General features: G+C 39.3%; 1 protein-coding gene across 1 annotated transcript in view; it reads right to left on the bottom strand.

Moving 5' to 3' along the window:
* Window positions 1–579: 579 nt before the first annotated feature.
* pde1a (phosphodiesterase 1A, calmodulin-dependent) overlaps window positions 580–12,327 on the bottom strand; it is a gene marked incomplete at both ends in the record, with an annotated part of 257,482 nt that continues 245,734 nt past the window's right edge. The window contains 2 exons of the mRNA XM_084314037.1: window positions 580–587; window positions 1,559–1,743. Of these exons, the coding sequence (XP_084170163.1) occupies window positions 580–587; window positions 1,559–1,743 (193 nt within the window). The remainder of the gene's footprint in view (window positions 588–1,558; window positions 1,744–12,327) is intronic.

Below are 12,327 nucleotides of genomic sequence, written 5' to 3'. Positions count from 1 at the left end.
AGGCCAATCCTTCCATTATTGCAACACAGCACCGATTGGTGGATGGCTTTCCAGACTCCAACACTCAATCCACACCACCCAATCATGGATCACCCCACACCTGTTAAAACATGGCTTCTCACTTCAGTCTTTCTCTCTCTCTGGCATGAGGCTAGGCCTGTTGTGTTTTTGGTAAACCTGTAACTTTGACAGTATTGCATTTCGTTTATTGGCCTTTGGTGCTTAGTAGTAATTTCCTTGTGTGTGTATGGCCACAGAGAGAGCATTGTTAGTTATAGTTTGTTTTTGTATATATTCTGCTTTTGTTTCTGTATAATTAATGTGTTTTTCTCTCTTTCTCAGGAAGCACATATGGGGTGAGCTGCCATTTCCTTTGGACATTGTTTTCTCCTGTTTTGGTTAGGTAAGAGTAGTTTAGGTAATGTAATCTCTTTTACCATAGATTAGATTGTGTTTATTTGGAGTATAGTGGTGTTTGTTTGTTGTTTTGGCCTGGGCTCACCCCTGAACTACATGTGCTTCCTTTGCCTCTATTCAATAAATATCATTGTTGTTTACAAACGTGGTCCATCTTTTCTGTCAACCAACTGTTATGTTACAGCTAGGGATGTCCCGATCGCCTTTTTTTTGCTTCCGATCCGATCCCGAGCATGTGATTTTAAATATCTATCGATCCGATCGTTTCCGATCCGATCTTTCACATTAGTAATCAATTTTGACGCATTTTTGTCAGAAACTGGCAGAGTGAGACAAGCCCATCTGTTGCCTATAATAGTCCGGGGGCGCGAGCGCGGAGGCGTTTGTTATTACATTCACCCTGAGAAATGTGCTTCTGCTTCATATGAGAAATATTAAAAGTTTCAATATATGTTTGCACATTAGTATACATTCAGTGTTCGACTTACGTAATGGTCCATTCTGGTCTGAAACGCCGACGATAAACCTCAGTCACGTAACGTTATCCTCCAGGTGAAAATTTAGTCTGAAAACTTCGCCTCCAGCCTGCTGCTTCATGAGTTTTTCCTCCACGCGGAATCTCCTCCTTGCAAACATTGCAACTGGCTTGACTTTATATTTTAAAATGCTTAGTTCCAAACCTCTGACATTAAGTCTAGCTGCTCAAGTCAGTGGATATTAACCGTGTTTCGGGAGCGACGTGTGGTTGTTGTGGTCGCGTGTAGCGTCTAAATTAAAGGGAATGTTTGTTGCAACGGTGAAAATTAAAGGGGAATGTGTTTGTTGTGGATAATTATTCTGCTCTGTGTGACAATAAATACATTAATGATGATATATTATATGTAATTTAAAACCAAAACTAAGGCCTCCGTATGAGTTTAAGACGTGGACATGGTCATGTTTGTTGAATAAAATGTTTCTTTTTTTGACTGCCGATTTTTATTATTATTTTTTCCCGATCCCGATACTCTGAAAAGCACGTGATCGACGCCGATTCCGATCACGTGATCGGATCGGGACATCCTTAGTTACAGCCCTTTACCCTTAGACTCACAGGGGTCGTAACTGTGTGTGTGTGTGTGTGTGTGTGTGTGAGTATCACCTTCGACTGACAGTTCTTTCCACCGGTCCTTGTTGGTGGCGATGACTCCAGTCAAAGTGTGCTTCAGACTCTTCAGGTCAATAGCCGTCAGGGAAAAGTCTGTCTGTCCAAATTCTCCGTTTCCAAGGTGACCACTGCTGTGTCTCTGGACCGACTCCACGGTCACGGCACCGCTACTGGTTAGACTGGGGAGCAGGAGAATGTGTACTGGTTTATCTGAACATACGTGTACAGAACTACTACTACTACTACTAGTACTACTAGTACTACTAGTACTACTACTACTACTACTACTACTACTACTACTACTACTACTACTACTACTACTACTACTACTACTACTACTAGCTGTAGTAAATTCCCCATTATCTTTGTTATACTGGTTTATTATTTCCAGTCAATAAGCAAATAAACAAACAAACAAACATATGCACAGCCTATGTACAAAAGAAATAAACAGTTCATCTCTAGTCTTTACAGTTTTCTTCAATTGCATAAACACTCAAATCAAAAGTATTACACAATTATCAAAACCTTACACTCAAGGAGCAAAATATAGGCCCAGATTTGCACCCCTACAATGTCAGCCTCACACTTTTTGCAAAACAATACACACAGTGATTTGCAAAACACTAAACACACTTGCATTACATTAGACACAGAATGTCAAATTACCACACATATGAGCCAATTGGTTAAACACAGCCATCAGATGCACAAACACACCATTGCTTAATTGTAGATACACCAATCAGGTTTAAGCACTATAAAAATGCAGCAGGTGAGTTCACCTGTCTTCAACCAAAATGGAAGGAGAGTGAAGTACTGTACACAGAGAACGTGAAAATATACAATACATCCACCAAACACTACACAAGACAACCAATGATGCAGACTGATGAAAATATACATTTTCTCCCATTTTCCCAAATCAGTCAACATGGAGAATCACAACAAAAAATTATCTTGCCAGATCCAGCTAGGCAAAGAGATAATGTCTAGTATTTTCTGTTTACATTTTTTCAAAAAAAATTGTTTTACTGTAATTTTAACCTGTACTGGATACAGTATTTTATGTTTGTCTGATATTTGCTGAGCTTACAGTGTTATGCACATAGTAGCATGAAAACTGGGACATGTATTGTTGTGATTCTCCATGTTGAAATGTTGACTGATTTGGTTATATGGAGAGAACCAGGGGCGTTTTTAGGGTTAGAAAACATTGGGGGCTTCAGCCCAGGGGGGGGGTCACCCCCCCCCCCCCGTTTTTTTTTTTTAAGCACAGAAATACGCAATTTTAGATTAATTAGAGATGAATACTGAATAACTAGAATCATTAGAGGTTCTCAAAGTGAGGTCCAGGTCCATGAGAGGGATATGGGCAGTCCCTAGAAAATTCAAAGTTAACAGGACCAAATCATCAGTTTCTTATTTATTTATTTATTTAGCCAGATAAAACATTGATCTGGTCCAAGAAGCCCCAACAGGAGTACAAATATACATATATACACATATATATACATATAATATATATACATATACTGTACATACATACACATATACACCAATAACAAAATAAAAACACAGTTAATTGTAGATACACAATCAGGTTTAAGCACTATAAAAATGCAGCAGGTGAGTTCACCTGTCTTCAACCAAAATGGAAGGAGAGTGAAGTACTGTACACAGAGAACGTGAAAATATACAATACATTCACCAAACACTACACAAGACAACCAATGATGCAGACTGATGAAAATATACATTTTCTCCCATTTTCCCAAATCAGTCAACATGGAGAATCACAACAAAAAATTATCTTGCCAGATCCAGCTAGGCAAAGAGATAATGTCTAGTATTTTCTGTTTACATTTTTTCAAAAAAAAATTGTGTTACTGTAATTTTAACCTGTACTGGATACAGTATTTTATGTTTGTCTGATATTTGCTGAGCTTACAGTGTTATGCACATAGTAGCATGAAAACTGGGACATGTATTGTTGTGATTCTCCATGTTGAAATGTTGACTGATTTGGTTATATGGAGAGAAAATGTTATTTTTTTCATCAGTCTGCATCATTGATTTGGGTATATGTAGATAAATAAATTATATTTTCATCAGTCTACAGCATTGGTCTTGTGTAGTGTTTGGTGAATTTATTGTATATTTGCACATTATCTGCGTACTTCACTTACAGTACTCTAATCACTGAGAAGTAGAATTGCTAAATGTGTTTTAGGTTAAGCACAGCAGTGTGTGTAACTGGTTCAAACAGAATTAAGTCATTATGTAACGTGTGTTTCATATGGTAACAAAATTAGTGTATGGTTTTGACAAGTGTTTAATTTAGCAAAGGATCTGAGGTGTTCTGATAATTGTGTGTGTGGTTGTGCTAATTGTGTGTTTTGAAACACCGGGCCCCGTTTTCAAAATCATGCTTAGGCAATCGAAAAAAAACTATTGTGTGTTTCATTATATACATATGTTTCAGTCTTCTCATTAAAAAAATATTCGATTTTTGGGTCTTTTCCTGCCTTTGGTCCGGTTTGCATTCACATCTCAAATGAACCGCAGCAGGGTTCACTTGCAAGAGTGAATGAGCTTTCACACCACCCCAAACCAACCGGACTATCCGAGGTTCGATTAAAGCTTATTATAGGACACTGGACATGGGTATGGATGGCTCCAGGTGCTGCTGCGTTAAAGTGCACATCTTCAATATCTGTACTATTTAAAAGCACAGTGCAGGACACATTCAAAGGTTATCGCACATCAGAGATGGCAGTGGACATGTATGACAGGACAAAGGCCATATGTAATGGCCTTTGGATTGAGGAACATACTACCAGCCAAAGGAGGAAGCAGAAAAGGATGGACGAGTATGTAGTTGAGTCATCTTGTGGCACAAGCTCAGACCTCAGCTCAGGAGATCAGCTGAGACAGAGACTGTTCTATCCAGTCGTCGACAGAATGCTGCAAGAGCTTGAGAGCAGGTTCTCATGAGTTGGATAACAATTTATGAGAGGCATACAGGCATGTTATCCAGCCTCAGACCAGTTTCTCTCAGTGGAATTGCTGCAACCCCTCGCCACACATTACAATATCCAACTATTGCCAGAGGAGATCACAGTTGCAAAGTGTTTCCTGGTCAGGACAGGCAGAGATGCATTCCCTACTATCCAAAGTGTCTTTTCCCTCCTGGATGATAATAATAATAATAATGCATTTGATTCATAAGGCGCCTTTCAGGACACTAAAAAAAAAGTCCACAAATCGGTGAATGAAAGAATTATAGGATCAAATGAAAACTACTTACTAAAAATGTTTAAAAGTACTAAAAACCAACAAAAAATACCAAACACTAACAAACATTCAGCACAGACAATGGGGATGCTGACATAAAAAAAAAAAAAAAAAAGTTAAAAAAAAAAATGTAAACAATTTTTTTTTTGTTTTTTTTTTTTTAGATCCGGGCCTAGGAGAAAAACATCCGGGGCTAAAGCCCCGGAAGCCCAGGGCTAACGACGCCACTGGAGAGAACATTTATATTTTCATCAGTCTGCATCATTGATTTGGGTATATGGAGAGAAAATGTAATTTTTTGCATCATTGATTTGGGTATATGTAGATAAATAAATTATATTTTCATCACAGCATTGGTCTTGTGTAGTGTTTGGTGAATTTATTGTATATTTGCACATTCTCTGCGTACTTCACTTACAGTACTCTAATCACTGAGAAGTAGAATTGCTAAATGTGTTTTAGGTTAAGCACAGCAGTGTGTGTAACTGGTTCAAACAGAATTAAGTCATATGAAACGTGTGTTTCATATGGTAACAAAATGTATTTTTTTATAAATTAGTGTATGGTTTTCACAAGTGTTTAATTTAGCAAAGGATCTGATGTGTTCTGATAATTGTGTGTGTGGTTGTGCTAATTGTGTGTTTTGAAACACCGGGCCCGTTTTCAAAATCATGCTTAGGCAATCGAAAAAAACTGTATTGTGTGTTTCATTATATACATATGTTTCAGTCTTCTCATAAAAAAAATATTCGATTTTTGGGTATTTTCCTGCCTTTGGTCCGCTTTGCATTCACATCTCAAATGAACCGCAACAGGGTTCACTTGCAAGAGTGAATGAGCTTTCACACCACCCCAAACCAACCGGACTATCTGAGGAAATGAACCAGGGTTCGATTAAAGCTTATTATAGGACACTGGACATGGGTATGGATGGCTCCAGGTGCTGCTGCATTAAAGTGCACATCTTCAATATCTGTACTATTTAAAAGCACAGTGCAGGACACACTCAAAAGGTTATCGCACCTCAGAGATGGCAGTGGACATGTATGACAGGACAAAGGCCATATGTAATGGCCTTTGGATTGAGGAACATACTACCAGCCAAAGGAGGAAGCAGAAAAGGATGGACGAGTATGTAGTTGAGTCATCTTGTGGCACAAGCTCAGACCTCAGCTCAGAGACTGTTCTATCCAGTCGTCGACAGAATGCTGCAAGAGCTTGAGAGCAGGTTCTCATGAGTTGGATAACAACTTATGAGAGGCATACAGGCATGTTATCCAGCCTCAGACCAGTTTCTCTCAGTGGAATTGCTGCAACCCCTCGCCACACATTACAATATCCAACTATTGCCAGAGGAGATCACAGTTGCAAAGTGTTTCCTGGTCAGGACAGGCAGAGATGCAGTCCCTACTATCCAAAGTGTCTTTTCCCTCCTGGATGATGATGATAATAATAATAATAATAATAATAATAATAATAATAATAATAATAATAATAATAATAATAATAATAATAATAATAATAATAATAATAATAATAATAATAATAATAATAATAATAATAATAATAATAATAATAATAATAATAATAATAATAATAATAATAATAATAATAATAATAATAATAATAATAATAATAATAATAATAATAATAATAATAATAATAATAATAATAATAATAATAATAATGTATTTGATTTATAAGGCGCCTTTCAGGACACTAAAAGAAAAGTCCACAAATCGGTGAATGAAAAAATTATAGGATCAAATGAAAACTACTTACTAAAAGTGGATGTTTAAAAGTAATAAAATTTAGATAATTTTTTTTAATCTAGATTAATCTATCTGCAATCCTGGATTTAATCTAGATTAATCTAGATTAAAATGCTAAAAAAAAAAAAAAAACTGCCGAAGGCATTCAAAATATGTGTGTTCTACCCAAATAATGACCAGAAGTAAGTCCTTACTTTTTCTTTCCTCCTTATGTTTCTCAGGCCAGGTGGCCCATTACACCATGAGCCCATCTCCCGTTTCCAAAATGCATTACAGACTGTTTGAAAAAGCTGTTTTGCTATGATTGGTAATGAAATATCAAAATAATGTTCAATAAGATGTACTTGTGTTTAATAAGTTGTTTTATTCAGAAGTTAACACAAATAAATAATATTACCAGTACAGTACAGTATCTAGCACACTCTCAGGAGCAAAACAGAAATAATCATTTCAAACTTGAACTATGTGACATGGCTTGAATCAACTGCTCCAGTGGAGTTGCTCAGTGGCCAATGGTGTCAACTGTGGTTGTACTGGGCAGCTCCCAGGTGTGAATGGAACTGTGTGAATGTGAAGCAGGGCGTTCCTGAAAAAGAGCATATGTGCTCAGCGAACCTACCCTGGGTAAATAAAGGTAAAAAAAAAGAATGTAAAAATGTAAAAAAAAAAAAGAAAAACATTTTTTTTCTTTTTAGATTAATGCGTTAATTATATTATCGCGCGATACTAGTATAGCGTTAACGCAGCACATTAACGCCGTTAACGGCCCAGCTCTAATATATATATATATATATATATTTTTTTTTTTCCCCTTTCATACAGTCAACATATTCTTAAATAATAGCGCTGCCCGAGGCTGGGCATGATACAGTCAACATATAGCAAGAGAGAGAGCGAGAGAGCGAGAGAGCGAGAGAGAGCTCCCGTTCTACAGTGTTATCGCTGCACAGACCCGGCAATGCCCCTGACCCTCCACCAGAGCAAGGCCAGAGAGAGAGAGAGAGAGAGAGAGAGAGACACATTGGAAAGAAACAACCCAAAACCAGAGCAAATTGAAATGCTATTTGGCCCTAAACAGAGAGTACACAGTGGCAGAATACCTGAGCACTGTGACTGACCCAATACTAAGAAGATCCTTGACTAGGTACAGACTCAGCGAGCACAGCCTAGCCATCGAGAAAGGCCGCCATAGGCAGACCTGGCTCCCAAGCGAAGACAGACTATGCACCCACTGCACACAAGATGAGGTGGAAACCGAGCTCCACTTCTTAACAACCTGCCCACTATACCAAGACATATACTTCCCACAAATTGCAAACACCCAAAGAGACTTTGAAAACATGGACAATAACTCAAAACTCCCATACCTACTGGGAGAAATACAAGAATGTGAAATAAAGCCCATTTGAATTGAAGAGAGAGAGATAGATAGAGCATGTCTGTGTGTGTTAGAAAGAGAGAGATATAGAGAGAGCATGTCTGTTTGTGTGTTAGAGAGAGAGCATGTATATGTGTGTTAGAAAGAGAGAGAAATATAGAGAGAGAGAGCATGTCATTTTGTGTGTTAGAGAGAGATATAGAGCATGTCTGTGTGTGTTAGAAAGAGAGAGAGAGAAGGGGCGGCTAGGTGGTGTAGTGGGCAAGGCACTCGCCACCAGTGTGGAGACGCTAGGATTCGCGTGTTCGAATCCAGCTCTCCACATTGTTTTCAGTTTAGCTGGTCGTCCGCAGTAATACACATTGGCCGTATTACGGGGAGGGAAACTGAAGGGTGGGGATCGGGCGTTGTGAACAAGCGACTCCTACAAGTCGGTTGGTGCGCCTGCGCAGTAGAATCAGGAAGTGTCGGGGGCAGCGTGAGCCTCCCACGCGTTACTCCTCGACACTGAGAGATCGAGCTGCGCAGGTGAAAAGATGCGACTGCTGTTACCTCAAGTACCGGAGGGGACTTGTGCTATGTATGACTTAGTCCACATTGCAGCCGGCTTGTGGGAGGCAAGAAACAGCGTTCGTGACAGGGGAGGGTTGAATTGGATGATACGAAATTGGGATGGGAGAAAATATAGAAAAATGGGAGAAAAAGTGGATAAAAAAAAAGAAAGAGAGAGAAAGAGAGCATGTGTGTTTGTGTGTTAGAGAGAGAGCATGTCTGTGTGTGTGTGTTAGAGAGAGAGCATGTATGAGAGAGATAAGCAAGACAGCTAAGATGAGCCCCTAAAGGATATTCAACTTTTAATGGAAGAACAAAACAGAAGGAAAAGATAACTTCACAAAGGCAACATGAATATACATAGATCCAAAAGGACAAAGATCAACACTTAAATCCAAAGAGAAGAGGGTCTATACCAGAGAAAACAAAGTAGCAAGGAGCCAACGGCCGACATCAGCTAAATAGGCTAACTGCAAATAGAGTAGCCAGGTACTGACACCAGGTACACACCGTTAGCTACAACAGCTAGCCGGCCCGTTTGGCTCAATATAACGTTAGCTACGTTAGCTAGCCGGCCCGCTTTGGCTCAATATAACATTAGCTACAACAGCTAGCCGGCCCGTTTGGCTCAATATAACGTTAGCTACGTTAGCTAGCCGACCCGCTTGGCTCAATATAACATTAGCTACAACAGCTAGCCGGCCCGTTTGGCTCAATATAACGTTAGCTACGTTAGCTAGCCGGCCAGCTTGGCTCAATATAACATTAGCTACAACAGCTAGCCGGCCCGTTTGGCTCAATATAACGTTAGCTACGTTAGCTAGCCGGCCCACTTGGCTCAACATAACGTTAGCCAACATAACGTTAGCCTTAGCCACGATAGCTAGCTGGCCCGAGAGAGAGAGAGAGAGAGAGAGAGAGAGAGAGAGATATCCACGGCGGGAATAGAATAGAGTGCATTAAAAACTCACCAAACGTCCAAGAGGATGGAGACAACCACGTGGAGTTGACGAAGTTCATCTGCCGAATGACCGTCCTCTTCATCTTGGCATAACAATGCTGCACGCGCTCTCTCTAGGTTAGCTAACGCTAGTTAGCCTTTAGCTAAGCTAGCTACTAGCCGACATGGCTATCCCGACTGAACCACACGTTAGCACTCGATATTATAACGTAGCTAAAGCTAACTAGCTGTCCCTGCCTTTAGCTAAGCCGACATGGCTAGCCTGACTGAACTGTCTAACATGCAACAACTTTCATCTTCAGTCCATCTGCCGAACGACCGTCCTCTTCGTCTTGGCTGGCATAAGCATAACCTCCAATGCTGCACGCGCGAAATAGTCAAACGCAGCTGCGCACGCCGGCCGACTGTACACATGTAACCCCTCCCTTCGTTGAAACCAATAGTATGTCTGCTGCAGAGCCCCAGAGCTCCAATAGTGAGTATGTCTGCTGCAGAGGCGTAGAGCCAGGTACAAGTCAGACACATTCTACAAACGTGTCTAATGTGAAATATATAAGCATATAAGCAAAACTAGATTTTAGGTCTGTGATGAAAAAGGGCCTCGCGGGAAGGGGGGCCTCGCAAAAAAATAAAAAAAAATAAAAAAATAATAATAATAATAATAATAATAATAATAATAATAATAACTCAGAGCGTTTTCCTGAGTCTCGCGACTTCCGCGCCTCAGCCACTTCCTCGATGTTGATTGGTCGGTCGAAAAGAGTTACTTTGATGAGCTCGCTCCTCTCCAAAAGTTGAACTAGTTTCAACTTTAGGCACTGGGAGCGCTTTGCCCAAAAACGCTGCCGCCGAGAGCGCATAAACGCGAGGTGCGGCGCTGGGAAAAGGAGCGCGCCTGTCGCGTCTCTAGCATAGAAATTAATGACAGAAAGGAGCTGACAACTCATAAAACGCCCCCGGTCGACACGGGCCATAGGCTATAGGTATGAGTATTACAGAACCACACATAGTCCACACCACACAGGTGTCTAATACACATGCTCAGATTAACCCCTCTGATCCAACAGTAAAATTCACACACAACAGTCCTATTTACACATAAACACACGGATGAACCAATACCGAACAACAAGTCCATGACCAAACACATAGAGTCTTAACATTATTATAGTAGGCAAAAAAATGCAACATTATCGCCACCCACCTGTCCTGATGGTGAAGATCTGCCCAATTCTCAAAATCTGCATGTCACAGAAGTAGTCCCCGCAGCATTCTTTGTAAAACCAAAATTGGTTAGAAGGCTTACTTCTTTGATATTTCGTTTAACTTTCGACATTATCCTGGATACCTGTATTTATTTATTTTAAACAGCGGGTGAAGTTTGATTTGTGCCTGCAGACTGCAGTGCAGCGCCGCCACACTCCGGATGGTAAACGCAAGAATAGCATGCATGTTGCATGCATATTACGAGTAGTTTATGCTATTGTCTATTACGGTGAATTAGTGCGCAAATCATTAATCATACATCAAAATAGCCTAATTTTATTATTATACATGATGATGACGATACAGAAAATAGCATTTATTGTCAGTATTTTAGAGACCCCCCAAAAATTCACAAATCATGTTTTCAGGGGAGCTGATGTCTGATCTAGGGGAGCCATGGCTCACCCAGCTCCCCCATGATTCGCACCCTGGTAGTAGTAATAGTAATAGTAGTAGTAACATTAGTAGTAGTAGTAGTAGTAGTAGTAGTAGTAGTAGTAGTAGTAGTAGTAGTAGTAGTAGTAGTAGTAGTAGAAGTAGTAGTAGTAGTAGTAGTAGTAGTAGTAGTAGTAGTAGTAGTAGTAGTAGTAGTAGTAGTAGTAGTAGTAGTAGTAGTAGTAACAGTGGTAGTAGTAGTAATGGTAGTAGTAGTAGTAACAGTAGTAGTAATAGTAATGGTAGTAGTAGTAGTCATGGCCGCCTAGTTATAGTTGAAAGTGGGGGTGCAATTTTTTTTTTTTTTTTTTTAATTTTTTTTTACATGCAGGGGGTGGTTTGTTTAAACGTGCCTGACCCCCTCCATGGCAGATATTTTTTTCATTTAATGAACCTGTACGTGCAATTTCCTGCAATATAGAGCCTTCAATCTTGACCAATAAAGCTGCTCTTTTCACTATAAAACTCAGTTTATATTGCAGTATGATAGCCAATTACTATAATAATAATAATAATATATTAATATATATATATTTATATACTGTATATTTTTTTTTTGCTCTTTTATTTTTATTAAATCAATCTCCTTTCAAATAGGCCAAGTTTTTTATAAGAAAGAGAGAAAAAATACCAACAAGGAACAATAACAGGGTCTGCTGTAAATATAGCCTATTTTGTGTCTTAATTTGTTATGTTATCCTACACTTTAAGCTGTCTGATATTTCCATTACCTGTAACTTTTGGGTCTCTTTCTCTCCTTCTCGGCCTCCTCCCTGAGTCTGCACAGTCACCATATCATTCTACATTAAGGAGAGCAATACACTTATGAATACACTGAACCGGTTTGAATACACAATCTTTATGCTACTCTGTAAAGAAAGGGAGAGAGGGGGGGATATATAATCCAAGTATTTGTGTCTTAATTTGTTGTGTTATCCTACACTTTAAGCTGACTGTCTGATATTTCCACTACCTGTAACTCTTTGGTCTCTTTCTCTCCTTCCTGAGTCTGTACAGTCACCATATCATTCTACATTAAGGAGAGCAATACACTTATGAATACACTGAACATCATTATGAAACATTTCTATTGTACCCTTAC

This window comes from Notolepis coatsorum, assembly GCF_963971535.1.
Source record: "Notolepis coatsorum genome assembly, chromosome: 5".
In the NCBI taxonomy this organism is placed as follows: domain Eukaryota; kingdom Metazoa; phylum Chordata; class Actinopteri; order Aulopiformes; family Paralepididae; genus Notolepis; species Notolepis coatsorum.
Note: the sequence above shows the minus strand (reverse complement) of the source record. Positions and strands in the feature narration are given on the sequence as shown.